General features: G+C 36.5%; 1 protein-coding gene across 21 annotated transcripts in view; it reads right to left on the bottom strand.

Annotated features, from left to right (window-relative positions):
* The window catches only part of IQCM (IQ motif containing M), a 674,133-nt gene that overhangs the window by 407,579 nt on the left and 246,445 nt on the right, over positions 1-20,109 (bottom strand). For all 21 annotated transcript variants that reach the window (XM_045056876.1, XM_045056875.1, XM_045056873.1 and 18 more), the window contains one exon: positions 19,749-19,804. In XM_045056876.1, the coding sequence (XP_044912811.1) occupies positions 19,749-19,804 (56 nt within the window). The remainder of the gene's footprint in view (positions 1-19,748; positions 19,805-20,109) is intronic.

Genomic DNA, 20,109 nt, shown 5'->3' with positions numbered 1-20,109 from the left:
GAACAGGCCTGAGGAAGGCAGGCCTGGAATACTGGGAAACATTTGGCCAAATGATAATACTTGGCTTTAAGGTGTATGAGTTTTGAGATGGTAGCATTTCCCAGGAGATAACAGTTCTCTGGTATCTTCCCAGATTTCTTCATATCACAAGATAATGGCGCTGGAGTACCATCAAGGTACTACTCTCTATTAACTTGATAACCCTAGCAGAAAGCAGTGAATTCATCCTAGGAATTGACAGAGCTGGAAGTTGAAGGGAACACTGGACATAGTCAAATACACCCTCTCGCTAGCTACTCAAAGTGTGATCTGAGGACCAGCAGCATTTGGCATGACTTGGGGTTTACTGGAAATGCAGTATCTCAGGCAACGCAATATCTCATTGGTTCTATGTTGCTCAATAAGAATGACCATCATACCAAAAAGGGCAGAACAAATACTCATAGAAGAGAACTCAAACTGGAAAGATTTCATAAACAAAACTGAAGCTCCTCTTAGTTAAATTTTCTGGGCTGAGACAAATAATTTTCCAGATTCATCTGTTGATCTGCTCTCTTTGAGAAACCAGACGATGAATGTGATATGAGAGTCCTGGAGAACGGTAAATGTCTTCACTTTCAAAGAGGAAAGAATAAAAAAAAATATGTAAAGTATGGAGCAGTAAGTATGGACCAGATTTTATCAGTTACCAACTGAATGGTATATAATTAAAGTAGTAATGGTGCCAAGAGTCAGAATGTGTATAAAAAGAATGTCATGCCATCTTGAATTTCTTTTACTTTATTTTAATTGTATTATTATTTTTGTATTGTTTTGCTAGGTTGCTCTTATTTATGATGTTTCTGAATGTCAGGAAGGTAATTTCCAAGGTTCTCATAGAATCTTTGTCAACCAGGTAGAGAAATAATAGGCTGATTGGGTGGTCTTGTGTATAGGGTGGATAGTATCATTACCAGCTGAGATACGGAATATAAGAAAGAAGATTTGGAGAAGGGACACATAATTACTTCAGTTTTGAGAAATGGTTACCGGATATTACAGTAAAGATACTAATAAGCAGTAGAAATGGGGAAAAAAGCTACAAATAGCTAAAAAAGGGGAAAAAATCATTACAAGACAAAAACAAAATTAAAAAATTTAATTCATCCATTGAAAAAATATTCATTCATTCATTCATTCATTCATTCATTCATTCATTGTAAGATGCTCTTCTAGCACTGAGGATATACTAGTAATTAAAACACAGAAAACTCTCTGTCCACATTGGGCTTATATTCTAGTGGGAAAGACAAACAGTAATCACAGTAAAAAACTTAACTGCAGAGTATTTTAGAGGCAATATATGCTATGATAAAAAAAAACAAATAAAGTGGGAAGGCAATTAGGGAGTGATAGCAAGGGTGGAAGATAAAATTTCAAATGTGTGTCATGGCAGGTATAAGTTCTTGAAAAGGTAATATGTCAGCTAATTTTCTGAAGTAAACGTGACAAGGAGTTAAATCCAATGTTGAGATGTGACAGCTTTACTTGCAAAGCTATGCAATTGGTTGATACATATGATTATACAAAGAATTCCTCTCAGACCCATGGAGATGGTTAGGTACCTTTCCTCCATCATTACAGTTACCACATTACTTTATAATTATCTCTGGGTCTATCACCCTTCTATACTCTGAATTCCCTGAGAGCAATGACTCTTCTTTGTGTGCTTGGAAATATTTAGTAGATAAAGAAAAGAAGAGCAGAAAAGAGAAGAAAGGAGAGATGAAAGGAGAACAAAATGGGGACAAATTAGAATATCTGATGTCTCAGAGTTTGCTTGTTTGGGGTTTTGTTTCTATTTCAGAATTTAAATCAATGTATTACCCTTAAGAAATTGTCCACCAAAACTGACATAACGATGGGCTTCATGAATGGATCCACAGTGTTGACAGTTTGGTCTCATTCTACCTGTGTAGATAAAATTATATCTGAAATACTGTTTTTTCCTAAGCAACATACTTTATTTTTTTTAAGTTTATTTATTTGTTTTGAAGGGGGAGGGGCAGAGAGAGAGGGAGAAAGAATCTCCACACTGATAGTGTGGAGCCCAACATGGGACTCTATCTCAAAACTGTGAGATCATGACCTGAGCCAAAATCAAGAGTAAGACGCTTAACGAACTGAGCCATCCAGGCTCCTCCACACATCTTTCCATGCTAAGCAAGATACTTTAAAAAGGATACTTTTGAGTATGGTGAGCACCTGTTCCTTTCCTCTATTTTATACCTCCTTGACTTTTATAGAACTGCACTTCCTCCAGTCCACTCATGTGACTTCAACATGATTTGTCTAGGGTTGATTGTGTCATCCACACTGAAAGGTCAGCCAGAATAATTCAGGGTGGTGGGGGGGGGCAGTCAGTGGGTGTGGATGTGTGAAAGAGACCATTCTTTTTGGTAAGAGCAGGAAGTAAGTCAATTGCAAATAGCTGGAAGCCAGCCATTTTCCTTAATACATGGAGAAAAAGTCTTTAGTAAGAGGTATTAAAGCCAAGCAGGAGCAAGCAGAGATTTGAAATGAATGAAGAGAGTACATCTTGAAGACATTACATTTGACCTCTGAACAACCTGAGGGTTATAGGCACTGACCCCTTGTGCAATAAAAAATTACATATAATTTTTGACACCCCCCAAAAAACTTAATAGCCTGTTGACCGAAGGCCTTTCTGATAACATACACATATTTTGTACATGTATCATATACTGTATTCTTATAATGAAGTAAGCTAGAGAAAAGAAAATGTTACTAAGAAAATCATAAGGAATTAAAAATAGACTTACAGTACTATATTGTAAAAAATCCTCATATAAGTGGACCCTTGTAGTCCAAACCCATATTGTTCAAGGGCCAACTGTACTTGAGTCTGTTGAACCAGTAAAACCTGAGATGTTAAAAAGATACAAAGAGCAGATGCCCACCTTACTCTACACTCTTTGAATCTCCATTTACATGGACATACAGATTTAAGTATCATTTTGCTTAAACTAAGTTGAATTACCATTCTAATATGTTGTAAAACCATTATATATATATATATGTATATAATATGTTGTAAAACCATTATATATATACACATATATATATATGTGTATATATACATACATATGTATATATACATACATATATACATACACATATATATATATAATGGTTTTACAACATATTATATACATATATATATATATATCCCTTAAAACCATCATATAAATACACACACACACACACACACACACACACACACACACACACACACACAAACTTAGGGGCTTAATATAAAAAGAGAAGACTAGTAACTAGGGCAGTGCCTTCAAGAAGATAAAGTCAGGACCAACGGGTACGAGTTCAAGGGGGATAGGTGGTGAGCTTTATACAGAGAACTGTCTGAAGAATCTGAAAAGTCCTTACATTAAATGAGATGCCACTTGAACAGAAACATTATGAATCCCTGGAGTTTTCAAGTAGAGGCTATGTGGGTACTGTATTATAAAAATGCACGCTTTGGATAGACGGTTTCAGTAGAAAACCTCTAAGGTTCCTTAAACTCTGGGATTCTATTAGTCTCCAAAGACAAAACACACAAGTGGAAGTACCATCGGGGAAATATTATTCCCATAAATTTATTTATTTTCATAATTTCTTAGGCTGAGTACTGCCCCAGATAAAGAACCGTTCATGGAAGATACTAACCATAAACAAGCTAATGTTACATATTAGGCAACAAAATTTCAAGAAGAGATCAAAGGCAAGTTATCATTTGGTAAATTATAAAAATTGTGTTGAGATAAAATAAGAGAACCTGACCCTGTCTGGGAAAAAATGGTAATGCACAAATATAGTAATTTCAAAGGAAACACTCAACAACCCACCTAAATTTCCTGACTCTGAAATGTGAATTTCATACTTACATATGGCAATAAATGTACTATATGTTTTAATGTCAAAAAAGGAAAAATTGAGGATAGTGCAATTTTACTTTTCAGTGACATATTGGTTATTCATGTCTTGTTACTATTATCCTTTTGGTTCCAGTATACTATAAAATAGTAGGGAAAAAGTATGTAATTATTCCACATCTACATATTTACATGACCTATCTGGACACTTAACATTCTAAAGAATAAAAAAAAAAAGGAACTTCAGGTTTCCAAAATGGTATACTTTTTTCATAGATGATATATTCAAATAACATTTTCATCATCCAAAATTGAAACAAATACTAAAAAGGTGAAAAGTGATGACCAGCCTCTGAACCTATTACAACTAGAAGGCTAGTATTATGAATCAACAATAGAATGTTTTTCCTCTATGAATTAAAGATCCATCAACTGCTCTGTTCTATACTTGCAAATCAGTCAGTCATTAAAAAAAAAACAATTAAGTGCTTTAGAAATTCAACAAAAGGAAAATTCATCATGGAGGTCATATGAATTTGCAAGGGATTAACAGCTCACTGCAGAAAGACATCAAAAGAAAATAAGAGTCTTATTCATGGAATATAATAGTTTATCTGAAGGAAAAAGATTTTTGCCATATGGCTAGAGGTACTAAACAAGTTCGAGTAGACTCAAAGAAGATTGTTTATTTATATAAAGAAAATCTTTCTCACAGAAAATAAAAGTACAGTGTCATCGCAATAGTACAATAGATTACAATCAATAAAGCTCCTGGCTCACAATTTTTGCTTAGATCTTGAGAATGGACTCTGTGTGTGCTGATGCATTATTTCCCTTGACCTAATAATATAAACTGCATTTGATACTTTACATTAAAAATACTATATAAAAATAAAAGAAAAATGGGCTAGGTATAAAGAAGTTAATGAACAGATTTTTAAAAAGATGATGCTAGGAGAAGATAAGATCTTACTTTATTGCAAATATCAATCTTTACCTTTATTGAGGTAAAAAGAATAAATATATATACATAATTCATGTACACATTACCTTTTTTACACTAAAAATTAAGAGTTACATCTATTTGTCTTTAATTCTTTCTGGTTTAGAAAACTTATAATTGGTATTTTACTTGAAAAAACAATAAAATTCACAAAAATATTCCTTTGACAATTCTAAATGAACTGAAATCAGTTGGCTTTCTTTGAAATGCTTCACTTAAACTTTCCTTAATAATGGTTTCAGGCTTTCTCAACCATACTTCAATCTTATGGATTTCTAATAATCTGAAACCTGTGGAATTTTAACAATTTCACAATTTATTATTTAAATTGAAATACTGAAGTAGAAATTATTCAGAAACAGACGTTATAAGTGCTCATCTATGAAAATTATGTTCTAAAAATGTTGAGCAAGGGCGTATATGAAAAAAATGTTTACACCAGAATTAGAAAATTAAGGCAATAAGATCACCTCTTTCTCATAAAAATACACAAATGTATATATTTAAGAACCCAAAAATAAAAGCAACCAGCCACTGTTTGGAGTCTGCAACCTGCAAAATTCAACCTAAATGTACTGGATTTAAGGACTACAACTCTTTGTTTAATAATAATGCTAATGAAAAGTCTTCTGTACATCTGTACATATATTTGTACAGGCAAATGTACCTAAGCACTACTATGCCATCTTTTCTTCTCCTAAATTTTGAGATCTTGATAGCTGAAAAAACAGGGAGATAAAAGAAAAAGATAGGAACTTGAAAACCTGTCTCTTAAGTTTATGATCATTGAAGACTAGGACAGAAATCATGATGACTCTGCCTTTTGAACCATCATTTACCTACGGAAGGGCAACAGGTTCCATTCCCACCCCCACCCCCCACCAAGAACAGGAGTGGGTACACCAATTTGCCGTAATTCCAAATCAAGTGCAGCAGCTCCATTTTTCATTTACTTAACTTCCTAGCCCCACCTTTTAGCAGACAAGAGACTGTCCCCTTAAAAAATAATGCTGAGTTAGCACACAAGCCAGTTCTATTTGCCAAATGTAGAGGGTTCCTGCAAAGCTTGTGGGTGTGTGTAAATGAATTCCATTATCTTTTCTTTTTTTTCTATAACTAAGAAGAGGAGGTGGGGAGCAAACTGTCTTGTATTTACTGTAGCCTGATAGTGGTAATATATGTGTGACATATATTTACCCTTGAAATGCAAATGTGCTTTAGAAATTGGCCAGTACCCCATTGAAGTTGACTGATGACTGACAGAAGGTTATAATACACCCTGCCTCACGCAGGCTGTAAGGAAACCTTGAGCTGAAAATATATGGGAAATTCCTTTCTAACAAGAAAAATCATTCAGGTCAAGCTTATAAGGTCTCAACATTTGGATTTTAAAGTTTTCTGGAATTTCTATGACAGAAATGGTGTGGGATTTCAGGTAAACAAGAAAATATTAATATTGTTTCACTAAGATATTTTCAATGAAATTGTCTGCATGTTTTGTATTTACAGTTTTATATTGTTCACCACGTTATTTTCACATTGCTTCCTTCTCCCTGGGATTCTATTCTAGTGACACTTTTTAATCACTAGAGCCACTGTAAGATTTGCTAATTCAATAAGTACAGTTTCAGTCTACATTTCTTCAGTGAGCATCAGAAAGACAGTTAAAATTTAATATCACAAATGGCATAAAGCAGCATGACTGGTAAGAATATTGAGGGAGGTGCCTGAGTGGTTCAGTCAGTTGAACATCTATCTGACTCTCCATTTCGGCTCAGGTCATGATCTCAGTTTGTGGGATAGAACCCCGTGTCAGGCTTTGCACTGAAAGTGCACAGCCTGCTTGGGATTCTCTCTCTCCCCCCTCTCTGCCCCTCCCCCCTCTCTCAAAATAAATAAATATTAAAAACAAACAAACAAAAAAAAGAATACTGAGAATTAAGGGTTGGATCCTAGTCGACAGTTCTGGGTTTTTTTTTTTTTGTTTTTTTTTTTTTGTTTTTACTTTTGTGACCTTGAAGAAGTTAGTCTTTTTGAATCTCAGTTTTCTCAACTACAAATTAAAAGGATTAAATCAAAAGACCTCTAAACTTCCCTTTAGACATCATTCTCTAAAATGTTTAAGATTTCCCTGCAAAAATAAGCTATATATCCCTGCAAAACTTTGCCACAGCTCTTTATGCCCGCAACAGATGGTAGACTGTACAGGAAAATGTTTAGCATCCAGATTAGCTGGCTGGCTCCAGTAAAATAACTATAATAAACACTCATCTTTCAGACTGTACAATTTTTTAATCATTGAAAGGGCTGGCCTGGATTTTACCTTAGTGACACCTATGAGGGAAAAAAAAAAAGACTTCCTGGTCAAACTGATCAGGTAGAGAATATTTATAGGAAAAAGACATAATATCAGCTGGTTTATTACCATTAAATTGTTATAAAAAATAGCTTTCTTTTCTTTAAAGCAAGTTTTTTGGGGGAAAGGTTTTTTATAACAAATTAAATTTCTTTACTAGACATGAGTCATCCAAGTTTTCTATCTATTCTTGTTTCAGTTTTGGCATGCTATCTTTTTTTCAAAGAATTTGTCCTTTAATCTTTGTTGTTTTGCACATAGTAGGCATGAAGTCATTCACATCCCTTTATTTTTAATATTGGCATTTGTGTTTTAACTCTTCTTTTCCTTAATAAGTTTTGTAACGACCTTACAAAATTTATTATTGTTTTCAAAGAATCAACTTTTGGATTTGTTAATTTGCTATATTGTTTCTCTGTTATTTATTTCATTGCTTTCTTATTTCTATAATGAAGGATAAATGTGCACTTAAAAAGAATGTATATTGCACAGTTGTTGAATGTAGTCTTGTACAAATGTCAATTAGGTCAAATTAGTTGGTAGCTTGTTCAAATCTGCGATAACACTATTTATTTTTTGACTAATTTTCCTATTACTAAAAAAGGCATGGGAAAAATTTCCAGGCATACTTATGAAGTTGTCCATTTTATTCTTTAATCCTGTCAATTTTTGCTTTATTTACATTGAATCTATTACTAAGGCATACACATTTAGGATTATTATCTAATTCTGAAAATTGACCCTTTTACAATTATGAAGTGTCCTCTTTATCTCTGGAAATAGTCCTTGAAGAGTACTTTGATGTTAATATGACCACTCTAGCACTCTTCTGCTAGCTTTTGTTCATTGTTTTATCTTTTTCTATCCTTTTACTTCCAATTAATGTCTTTACATTCATGTTTTAGAGAGAGCTGAGAGTTGTTCTTGCTTTTTTATCCATCCTGAGAAGCTCTTTCATTTACATATAATGTTTACATGTATATTTAATATAAATGTTGCTACAGTTGGGTTTAAGTCTATTTTGTATTTGTTTTTTATTCACTCAATATGTTCCCCTTTCCTGTCTTCTTTTAGTATTCCATTTAGTTTTTAGTATTCCATTTCAGTTTCTGCAGTATCTTTTAGGTTTGCCTTTTTGTATTAGTGGTTGCTCTAGGAATTGTAATATGCATTCTTAATTACCACACTCTGTTTAGAATTAATACTGCTTTACATAAAATGAAAGAAATTTGCAAGAGAATAGCTCCATTTCTGTTGCTATTATTGTCACACATATTTGTATCTACCTAACTTATAAGTAACATAATAATGTTATAATTTTGCCTTAAATGGTCAATTTTATTATTTTTTTATTTTTATTTTTTTTTTAATTTTTTTTCAACGTTTATTTATTTTTGGGACAGAGAGAGACAGAGCATGAACGGGGGAGGGGCAGAGAGAGAGGGAGACACAGAATCGGAAACAGGCTCCAGGCTCTGAGCCATCAGCCCAGAGCCTGATGCGGGGCTCGAACTCACGGACCGCGAGATCGTGACCTGGCTGAAGTCAGACGCTTAACCGACTGCGCCACCCAGGCGCCCCTAAATGGTCAATTTTAAAGAAATTTTTAAAAATTATTCTTTCAAACTGATCAACATATATTTTCTATTTTCAATGTTCTTTATTTCTTCTTGTAGATTAAAGTTCCCATCAGATGTCATTTCCTTTCAGCATGAAGAACTTTCTTTAAAATTTGTGAAGGGCATATCATCTGGTAATAAATTCTCATTTCTTTAATTTAACTGCAAATTGCTTTTTCAGCCTCAATGTTGTGTGATAGTTTCATTAGATATAAAATTATCAGTTGATAGTTTTTTTTTCTTTCAGAACTTTATATAATTTCATTGTCTTCTGTCCTCCATCATTTCTGATGAGAAGACATCCATCATTCTTAAAATTGTAACTTTCCTTATAATATACATTCCCCACAGCTTATTTCCAAAGTTTTTTCTTTGCCTTTGATTCTCAACTCTGACTATGCTTGTCTTCATGGGGTTTTTCTTGTATTTATCTTGCTTATATTTGATGATCTTGGATATGTAAAGATGTTTTTCATTAAATTTATGAAAAATTCAGCCATTATTACTTCAACTGTTTTTTTTTTTTCTGCCTCTTTTTATTTCTCTTCTCCTTCTGAGACTCCAATTCATATATGGTAGTCCATTTGATATTAGATTATAGGTCAGTCAGGTTTTGTTCATTTTGTTTCTCCATTATGGTTTACTTTGCTTCAGATTAGTTTCCATTGATCTATAAGTTTACTGACCTTTTCTACTGCATTTTCCAACATGCTGTTAAACTTACTCAATTGTATTTTCATATCAATACCATATTTCTCACTTTCAGAATTTTTATTTGATTATTTTGTAGTTTCTATTTCTGCACTGGCATTGTCTATTATTTTTTTTAATATGAAACTTATCGTCAAATGGGTTTCCATACAACAACCAGCGCTCATCCCAACAGGTGCCCTCCTCAATGTCCATCACATACTTCCCCTCCCTCCCACCCACCGTCAACCCTCAGTTTGTTCTCAGTTTTTAAGAGTCTCTTATGGTTTGCCCCCTTCCCTCTCTGTAACTTTTTTTTCCCTTCCCCTCCCCCATGGTCTTCTGTTAAGTTTCTCAGGATCCACATAAGAGTGAAAACATACGGTATCTGTCTTTCTCTGCCTGACTTATTTCACTTAGCATAATACCTTCCAGTTCCATCCATGTTGCTGCAAATGGCATGCTTTCATTCTTTCTCATTGCCATGTAGTATTCCATTGTATATATAAACCACATCTTCTTTATCCATTCATCAGTTGATGGACATTTAGGCTCTTTCCATAATTTGGCTATTGTTGAAAGTGGTGCTATAAACTTTGGGGTAAGAGTGCCCCTATGCATTAGCACTCCTGTATCCCTTGGGTAAATTCCTAGCAGTGCTATTGCTGGGTCATAGGGTAGATCTATTTTTAATTTTTTGAGGAACCTCCACACTGTTTTCCAGAGCACCTGCACCAGTTTGCATTTCCACCAACAGTGCAAGAGGGTTCCCGTTTCTCCACATCCTCACCAGCATCTATAGTCTCCTGATTTGTTCATTTTAGCCACTCTGACTGGTGTGAGGTGGTATCTCAGTGTGGTTTGGATTTGTATTTCCCTGATGAGGAGTGACACCGAGCATCTTTTCATGTGCCTGTTGGCCATCTGGATGTCTTCTTTGGAGAAGTGTCTATTCATGTTTTCTGCCCATTTCTTCACTGGGTTGTTTTTCAGGTGTGGAGTTTGGTGAGCTCTTTATAGATTTTGGATACTAGCCCTTTGTCCGATATGTCATTTGCAAATATCTTTTCCCATTCTGTTGTTTGCCTTTTAGTTTTGTTGATTGTTTCCTTTGCAGTGCAGAAGGTTTTCATCTTCATGAGGTTCCAATAGTTCATTTTTGCTTTCTATCCCTTGCCTTTGGGGATGTGTCAAGTAAGAAATTGCTACAGCTGGAATAAGAGAGATTTTTTCCTGCTTTGTCCTCTAAAGTTTTGATGGTTTCCTGTTGCTGGGAGTATGGCTGGAATCGCAAAAGATGAGTCCACAAACAAAATGCAGTTAAGTGAAGGTCCTCATTCTCGAGTGGGAATGAGGCCCTGACTCCAGAATGAAGCTTCTTTTTATTAGGATAATTGCTAAAGACTACGTGCATAAAGTCAGCTAAGCAAGTGTGTTAATCAACCTAATTTAGCTTTTCAAGGTTGAATTTCAAGTTAATTGGTTTCTATAACACTAGGAAGGGTCAGGTGTGAAGGAGGAACCAGCCTTGGAAAATGTTAATGGCTCTAGGCATTCCTTACGAGCTGCAGCCTTGTTCAGCTGTGTAAAAATGTCCTAAGGCCTTGCACCTTCTCCAGCCCTTCCATTTTGAAGCCTTTTCCTTTGATGCTTCTCTCCTGCATCTCCCACAGTTTTCTGTCTCATATTCAGGTCCTTCAACCATTTTCAGTTTATTTTTGTGAATGGTGTACAAAAGTGGTCTAGTTTCATTCTTCTCCATGTTGCTGTCCAGAGCTCTTAGCACCAGTTGTTCAAGAGACTGTCTTTTTTCCATTGGATATTCTTTCCTGCTTTGTCAAAGATTAGTTGGCCATACTTTTGTGGATCCAATTCTGGAGTCTCTATTCTATTCCATTGCTCTATGTATCTGTTTTTGTGCCAATACTATGTGTCTTGATGATTACAGCTTTGTAGCAAAGGCTACAGTCTGAGATTGTGATGCCTCCCACTTTGGTTTTTTTATTCAATATTACTTTAGCTATTCAGAGTCTTTTGTGGTTCTCTAAAAATTTTAGTATTGTTTGTTCCAGCTTCAAGAAGAATGTTGGTGCAATTTTGATTGGGATTACACTGCAAGTGTAGATAGCTTGGGGAAATATTGACATTTTGACAATATTTATTCTTCCAATCCATGAGCACGGAAAGTTTTTCCATTTCTTTGTATCTTCTTCAATTTCCTTCATAAGCTTTCTATAGTTTTCAGCATACAGATGTTTTACATCTTTGGTTAGGTTTATTCCTAGGTATTTTATGCTTCTTGGTGCAACTGTGAATGGGATCAGTTTCTTTATTTGTCTTTCTGTTGCTTCATTGTTGGTGTATAAGAATGCAACTGATTTCTGTACATTGATTTTGTATCTTGAGACTTTGCTGAATTCATGTATCAGTTCTAGCAGACTTTTGGTGGAGTCTATTGGGTTTTCCATGTACACTATCATGTCATCTGCAAAAAGTGAAAACTTGCCTTCATCTTTGCCAATTTTGATGCCTTTGATTTCCTTTTGTTGTCTGATTGCTGATGCTAGAATTTCCAACACTATGTTAAACAACGGCGGTGAAAGTGGACATTGCTGTTGTGTTCCCGATCTTAGGGGGAAAGCTCTTAGTTTTTCCCCATTGAGGATGATATTACCTGTGGGGTTTACATAAATGGTTCCTATAATGTTTAAGTATGTTCCTTCTATCCCAATGTTCTTGAGGGTTTTTATTAAGAAAGGATGCTGGGGGCGCCTGGGTGGCGCAGTCGGTTGAGCGTCCGACTTCAGCCAGGTCACGATCTCGCAGTCCGTGAGTTCGAGCCCCGCGTCAGGCTCTGGGCTGATGGCTCGGAGCCTGGAGCCTGTTTCCGATTCTGTGTCTCCCTCTCTCTCTGCCCCCCCCCCCCCGTTCATGCTCTGTCTCTCTGTGTCCCAAAAATAAATAAAAAACGTTGAAAAAAAAATTTAAACAACAACAAAAAAAAAGGATGCTGAATTTTGTCAAATGCTTTTTCTGCATCAATTGACAGGACCATATGGTTCTTATCTTTTCTTTTATAAATCTGATGTATCACGTTGATTGATTTGCGAATGTTGAACCAGCCCTGCAGCCCAGGAATGAATCCCTCTTGATCATGGTGAAGAATTCTTCTTATTTGCTGTTGAATTCAATTTTCTAGTGTCTTGTTGAGAATTTTTGCGTCCATAGTCATCAGGGATATTGGCCTGTAGTTCTCTTTTTTTGCTGGGTCTCTGTCTGGTTTAGGAATCAAAGTAATGCTGGCTTCATAGAATGAGTCTGGAAGTTTTCCTTCCCTTTCTAGTTTTTGGAACAGCTTGAGAAGGATAGGTATTATTTCTGCTTTAAATGTCTGGTAGAATTCCCCAGGGAAGCCATCTGGTCCTGGACTCTATTTGTTGGGAGATTTCTGATAACTGATTCCATTTCTTTGCTGCTTATGGGCCTGTTCAAGTTTTCTATTTCTTCCTGTTTGAGTTTTAGAAGTGAGTGGATGCTTCGGAATTTTTCCATTTCTTCCAGGTTGTCCAGTTTGTTGGCATGTAATTTTTCATAGTATTCCCTGATAATTGCTTATATTTCTGAGGGATTGGTTGTAATAATTCCATTTTCATTCATGATTTTATCTATTTGGGTCCTCTCCCTTTTCTTTTTGAGAAGATTGGCTAGAGGTTTATCAATTTTGTTTATTTTTTTAAAAAGCCAACTCTTGGTTTTATTGATTTGCTCTACAGTTTTTTTTTTCAGATTCTATATTGTTTATTTCTGCTCTGATCTTTATTATTTTCTTCTGCTGGGTTTGGGGTGTCTTTGCTGTTCTGCTTCTATTTCCTTTAGGTGGCTGTTAGATTTTGTATTGGGGATATTTCTTGTTTCTTGAGATAGGCCTGGATTGCAATGTATTTTCCTCTCAGGACTGCCTTCACTGCATCCCAAAGCGTTTGGATTGTTGTATTTTCATTTTCATTTGTTTCCATATATTTTTTAATTTCTTCTCTAATTGTCTGGTTGACCCATCCATTCTTTAGTAGAATGTTCTTTAACCTCCATGCTTTTGGAGGTTTTCCAGACTTTTTCCTGTGGTTGATTTCAAGCTTCATAGCATTGTGGTCTGAAAGTGTGCATGGTATGATCTCAATTCTTTTATACTTATGAAGGGGTGTTTTGTGACCCAGTATGTGATCTATCTTGGAGAATGTTCCATGTGCATTCGAGAAGAAAGTATATTCTTTTGTTTTGGGATACAGAGTTCTAAATATATCTGTCAAGTACCTCTGATACAATATATCATTCAGGGCCCTTGTTTCCTGTTTATTCTCTGTCTAGATGTTCTATCCATTGTTGTAAGTGGAGTGTTAAAGTTTCTTGCAATTACCACATTCTTATCAATAAGGTTGCTTATGTTTGTAATTGTTTTATATATTTGGGGGTTCCCATATTCGGTGCATAGACATTTATAATTGTTAGCTCCTCCTGATGGGTAGACCCTGTAATTATTATAAAATGCCCTTCTTCATATCTTGTTACAGCCTTTAATTTAAAGTCTAGTTTGTTGGATATAAGTAAAACTCCAGCTTTCTTTTGACCTCCAGTAGCATGATATAGATAGTTCTCCATCCCCTCACTTTCAATCTGAAAGTGTCGTCTGGTCTAAACTGAGTCTCTTGTAGACAGCAAATAGATGAGTCTTGTTTTTTTATCTATTCTGATACCCTATGTCTTTTGGTTGGAGCATTTAGTCAATTTACATTCAACATTATTATTGAAAGACATGGGTTTAGAATCATTGTGATGTCTGTAGGTTTCATGCTTGTAGTGATGTCTCTGGTACTTTTTGGTCCTTGCAGCATTTCACTCACAGAATCCCCCTTAGGATCTCTTGTAGGGCTGGTTTAGTGGTGATGAATTCCTTCAGTTTTTGTTTGTTTGGGAAAACCTTTATCTTTCCTTCTGTTCTGAATGACAGTCTTGCTGGATACAGGATTCTTGGTTGCATTTTTTTGTTGTTGTTCATCACATTGAAGATTTCCTGTGATTCCTTTCTGGCCTGCCACGTTTTAGTAGATAGGTCTGCTACTACCCTTATCTGTCTACCTTTGTATGTTAGGGCCTGTTTATCCCTAGCTGCTTTCAGAATTCTCTCTTTATCCTTGTCTTTTGCCAGTTTCACTATGATATGTCGTGCAGAAGATCGATGCAAGTTACATCTGAAGGGAGTTCTCTCTGCATCTTGGATTTCAATGCGTGTTTCCTTCCCCAGATCAGGGAAGTTCTTAGCTATAATTTGTTCATGTACACTTTATGCCCCTTTCTCTCTCTCTTCTTCTTCTGGAATTGCTATGATACGAAATTCGTTCTGTTTGATTACATCACTTAGTTCTCTAATTCTCCCCTCATACTCCTGGATTTTTTTCTCTTTTTCTCATCTTCCTCTTTTTCCATAATTTTATCTTCTAATTCACCTATCCTTCCTCTGCCTCTTCAATCCATGCTATGGCTGCCTACATTTTCTTTTCACCTCATTTATAGAATTTTTTAATTCATCAAGACTGTTTTTTAGTCCCTTGATCTCTGTAGCAATAGATTCTCTGCTGTCCTCTATGCTCTTTTAAACCCCAGCGATTAATTTTATGACTATTGTTCTAAATTCTTGTTCCATTATATTGCTTAAATTGGTTTTGACCAGTTCGTTAGCTGTCACTACTTCCTGGAGTTTCTTTTGAGGAGAATTCTTCTGTTTCGTCATTTTGGTTAGTTTTCTGTCCCTTATGCGTTTTAAAAACTTGTGTGCTCTGCACCTGCAAGCACTGCCATGTTAAAGTAGGATTATACACGGTCCAGGGCCTGGCCCTTCAAGAGGTGTTTTTTTTCGGGGATTGTTACTTGCTCTCTGTTGTGACTTTGGTTATTTTATTACCCTACTCGTAGTAATATTTTGTACCCTCCACCAGGTGAGCTTTGATTTGTTCCTTGGAGTAGCCCTGTAGAGGAAAACAGACAAACAGGAGACAAAAACACGCAAGCACACAAACAAAAAATACAAACAAATAAACAAAAACAAAAACTTAAAGACTAAAAACAAAAAAACCCATAAACACCGACTACAAGTAAAGAAGAGGGTGGAGGTGATGCTTATGGAAGAGCACATACAAAGAGAGAAATGACAAGAGGGGTGGGGGGGGGGAATAAACGATGATTAGCCAGAGAGACTAAAAGGCTTAATCCAGAGGGAGGAAAATAAAGAAGGAGGCGGGGAAAATGAAAGGAAGATAAAATTGCCCAGACAGAGAAGCTATATGGCTTGATTATTCCAGAGAGAGAGAAAGGAGTGTAAAGAAGGAGGTGTAGAACATGTATGAAGACAATGGATTAAATATATCTGTTTAGATAGACCAATAACCAAAGTAACCAGCCTAGGGGATGAAAGAGATAAGGAGGAGAAATGGGGGAGAGGGGGTTAGAATATATCTATATATCCAGAATTGACCTAGAGTTAATCCAGGCAATGCTGAATCACTTGTCGGGAGGGGCTACCTGCAGGGTCTGTGCTGCTCTGGTGGATACACAGTTACCCAGTGCAAGGGCATGTGTGTTGGCGAAATCTGAACCCACCTCCACTATGGGCCCTGGGAGTGATCCCTGAGGCCCCACCTCGGTGGTGGTGGTGGTGGGGGGGGGGATGGTGATTCCCCCAGTCTCTTCTCCACAGAGCCAGACTCAGTGGACTCCATTTGAGTCGTCCTCAATGTGTCGTGGGTGCAGACAGGGCAGTCCTTTTCACTCCACCAACTGCCCTGACCCTGCGTTTGGCTAGGATTCAAAGTCCCACTCTGTGCGCTCTGGCACTGGGGAAGCACCTCTCTGTGCAGCAATATGTGGTCCCAGCTGGCTTTGTCTGTGCCACCGCATTTCAGGGAGGACTGACTTCTCCTATTGCAGACTTAGAGCTGCTGCCCTCGCCTCAAGCCCCCAGGGTGGCGCACACAGGCAGGCTTTGTCTTTTCCCACAGCACTCCAGGCAAATGGCCGCCTTATACTCCTGCAGACTGTGCCCTCCACCCAGCCACTGTGCCCAGGGGTGGCAGATGCAGGCAGGTTTTATACTATCGCACAGCCCTCCAGGGAGGGAACCACTTTCTCCAGCTGCATACTGAGCCTATGACCTACCACCACACCCAGGCCTGGCTCCCCTCCTCCCCAGGTGCGGGAACAGGGAGTCAGCCCCTGTCTGAAGAAAGCCCCACAGTTAGAGACTGGATCCCTCTCAGTCTCGTCTGCAGTCTTTCTCCTGTCCAGCTATGGTCCTGCACTCCCCTAGCCACTCTTTCTCTTCCCTTTGTCCATCTGCAGAAGGGAGTCCCTCCCCTCCATGACCACGCAGCCTTTTTTTTATCTTTCCCAGTTGGTAGTTACCCACCTATTTTTTTTCCAGCTTTCCCATTTTTTTTTCTAGTAGATTCAGTCTCTTTTCCTCCCAGGCTCTGGTGTTCAAAGTCCTTTGGCTTCTACATTTCCTTGTTTGAGAGACGCTGGATGTATGGATCCCTCTACTTCTCCACCATGTTGGCCCTCTCCCCGCTGGCATTCTCTATTATTATGAACATCTTTTCCTTTAAGTTCTTGAACATTAACAATAGCTACTTTAAAGCTCTTTGCCCATTAATTCCAACATCTGGGATATCTTTTTCTTTGATGTAAATCATATTTTCCTGTTTCTTCATGTCTAGTATTTTATTTGTTGTATACTAAACATTTTACATTATACAGATTTTGAATTCTGTTACTGTCCTTGACAGAATGTTGGGTTTGTTTGTTTTTTTCATGCTATTTGGTGGCCAAATTACTAGTTTATCATCTTGAACTTGTCAAGGCTTGATTTTATACTTTCATTAGGGCAAATCAATTTGTTTTGTCCTTAGTACTTAGGTGAATCCTTTAGTCCTAAGACACAGTTTCCACTCCTTAGGTTTTTGCCTTCTAAGATTTCTATGGAAAGAATGAGGTGCTCACTAACTCCCCATCACTCGATGGGACTTAAACTCCAATTTTTAACTACTTCCATTGTGAACAGCAATGAAAAGTATGCCTAGGCTTTAAGTTCCATCGATGTAAAGAGTCTATCTTGTTCACGCTGTCTTTAGCACATAAAATAGCAAGTGTTTAATATTTGTTGTTAAATGAATAAACTATAAAAGACTGAAAGAAAATTTTCTCAAAAAAACAAAATACAAATCTGTTTTTCCTTTACCTCTGGACATTGTTCACTTATGCAATTGTATTTACTGGGTTCAGCTATATTCCAGAGATTATGTGAGGAGCTTTAAATAAAAGTGCAAGCAGAATCAACAATCCTTGCCTTAACAGAGGTTGAAATTTTAGTCAGAGATCATTCTGGCACAATTTATAGTATCATAGCTATGTGTCTATAATTAAAGAACCTAGGTTTGAATCTAGCTCCATTGTCAACTAGCTGGATGACCCTAAATGAGATATTCAACCTCACTTTTCTCATCCATAAAATGGTGATAACAAAAATACTTACTTCATTGTGTTCTTAACAGGAGTTATATGAAAGTACAAAGTCAAGTACATAATAAGTCCAGACTGAGTGCTATGGCTAAACTTATTATAAGACTAGGTCTCCAGTAATATCCAATCTTAAACTGGACAGCTGTTAACTGAATATTTAAAATTTTTTTTAATGTTTATTTATTTTTGAGAGAGACAGAGACAGAATGTGAGTGGGTTGGGGCAGAGAGAGAGGGAGGCACAGAATCTGAAGCAGGCTCCAGGCTCCGAGCTGTCAGCACAGAGCCTGACACAGGGCTTGAACTCACAAGCTGTGAGATCATGACCTAAGCTGAAGTCGGACATTCAACCGACTGAGCCACCCAGGCACCCCTGTTTACTGAATATTTAAATAATTGCATTGCATTTTTCATAGCCATATTTTGCCTAGATTTTCCATAAGTGCAATTCCATAGTACTTGAAACTTAGAGTCATACATATTTTGGAAATCATATTTTTTTTTAAATTTTAGGAAATTAATATAGTATATTTACCATATATTATGTAACACTCAAGCAGGGTCTGAGGCAGTGTCCTGATACAAAACACATCAATATTAATTAGCTAATGTAATTAATGTTAATATGTAGGCAAAATGTGAATATCCACATAAAATAGGAAAAGTAAAAACTGAATAATCATAATCACTTGTCACTTGAGGTCAGGTTTTTGACACCAAGTAATTTTAGTACTACCTTAAGTGACATCAACTTTCAGTTTCTGGAGCTTTCTGAATTTTGGAGTTATGGAGGAGGAATTATGGACCTTGTAGAGCCACATATTTTGAGTAAATGAGAAGAGGAATGAAGAAGGATATAAAGTAGAAGAAGGTAGCCTGAATAATATATTTAAATAAACTTGTATTTGCTGGAGGCTTAGAGTTCCAAACTGGTAGCTTCTGACAAACTTCAGTCTCCAAGGTGTACCCCTTTACTATATTCATCTGGATGGCCTCGCACAGTGCTTTGCACCTTATTAGTCCTAAATAATATTTGGTGGGTTAATGAATGAATGTATTACCAGTAAATAAGAAAGCACAAGTGTGAAACTTCCCTTTCTGAGAACGTTCACCGTTACCTTCCCACAATCCATTCTTTCCCTCACACTGTCCAATCTATCTCATAAAATCAATAGTTTTTCACAAGTTTGTTAACAAATTTGATACATATAACAGCAGAGAAATCTTAACACTCTCTCAGAGTCATTGAAAGACATGCTTTTACCATAGTGAATTACAGTACCCTGTTTCTAATAAACAAAACAGATGAAACATTATATACTATTGTTTACACTGATTTTCTCAGCTACTACACAGTAAGCTTCAGCCTGGTCTACTGAATGATCATTAATATACTCAAAACAAAAAAGATTTTTTTTCTCCTTGCCTTAGTCAAATTAAATGGAAACACTAAAACATATACGTTAAAAACTCAAGCTTTCAACCACATGCACTTCTTTAAACCTAGATACCTAAGTCAGGATAAAACCAAAACAAGCACATTAATTTATACTTTTCTGCTATCACATAAAGATATACCTGGGTGGCTTTGGTTCTGGTTGGATAGGCTGTTGCTCTTTCTTCAGTAAGGTTTTCTAGAATAGAGAAGGAAGAGTTGACATAAGTAGGAAAACAACTTCAATGTAAAATTCTAATTTCACTAATGTTCTATTATCAAAGGGAGAAGGAACCATTCTATTCTAATCTATATTACAAACCTAAACACTGATGTAAATTTGTAATTATACTATGAACTGAAACATCCAAGATGGAGTCAGGAATGTCAAAGGCCCTAGAATGTCAGGATCCAGGAGACCACCAGGGAAATGCACAACTACAAGTGGATGGAACATAAACTTTTAGACTGTGCCAGCCACAAATGGCTACATCGTGTTGCAGG

Source organism: Felis catus, chromosome B1, assembly GCF_018350175.1.
Source record: "Felis catus isolate Fca126 chromosome B1, F.catus_Fca126_mat1.0, whole genome shotgun sequence".
Classification (NCBI taxonomy): domain Eukaryota; kingdom Metazoa; phylum Chordata; class Mammalia; order Carnivora; family Felidae; genus Felis; species Felis catus.
This window is presented reverse-complemented; position numbering and strand designations above follow the sequence as displayed.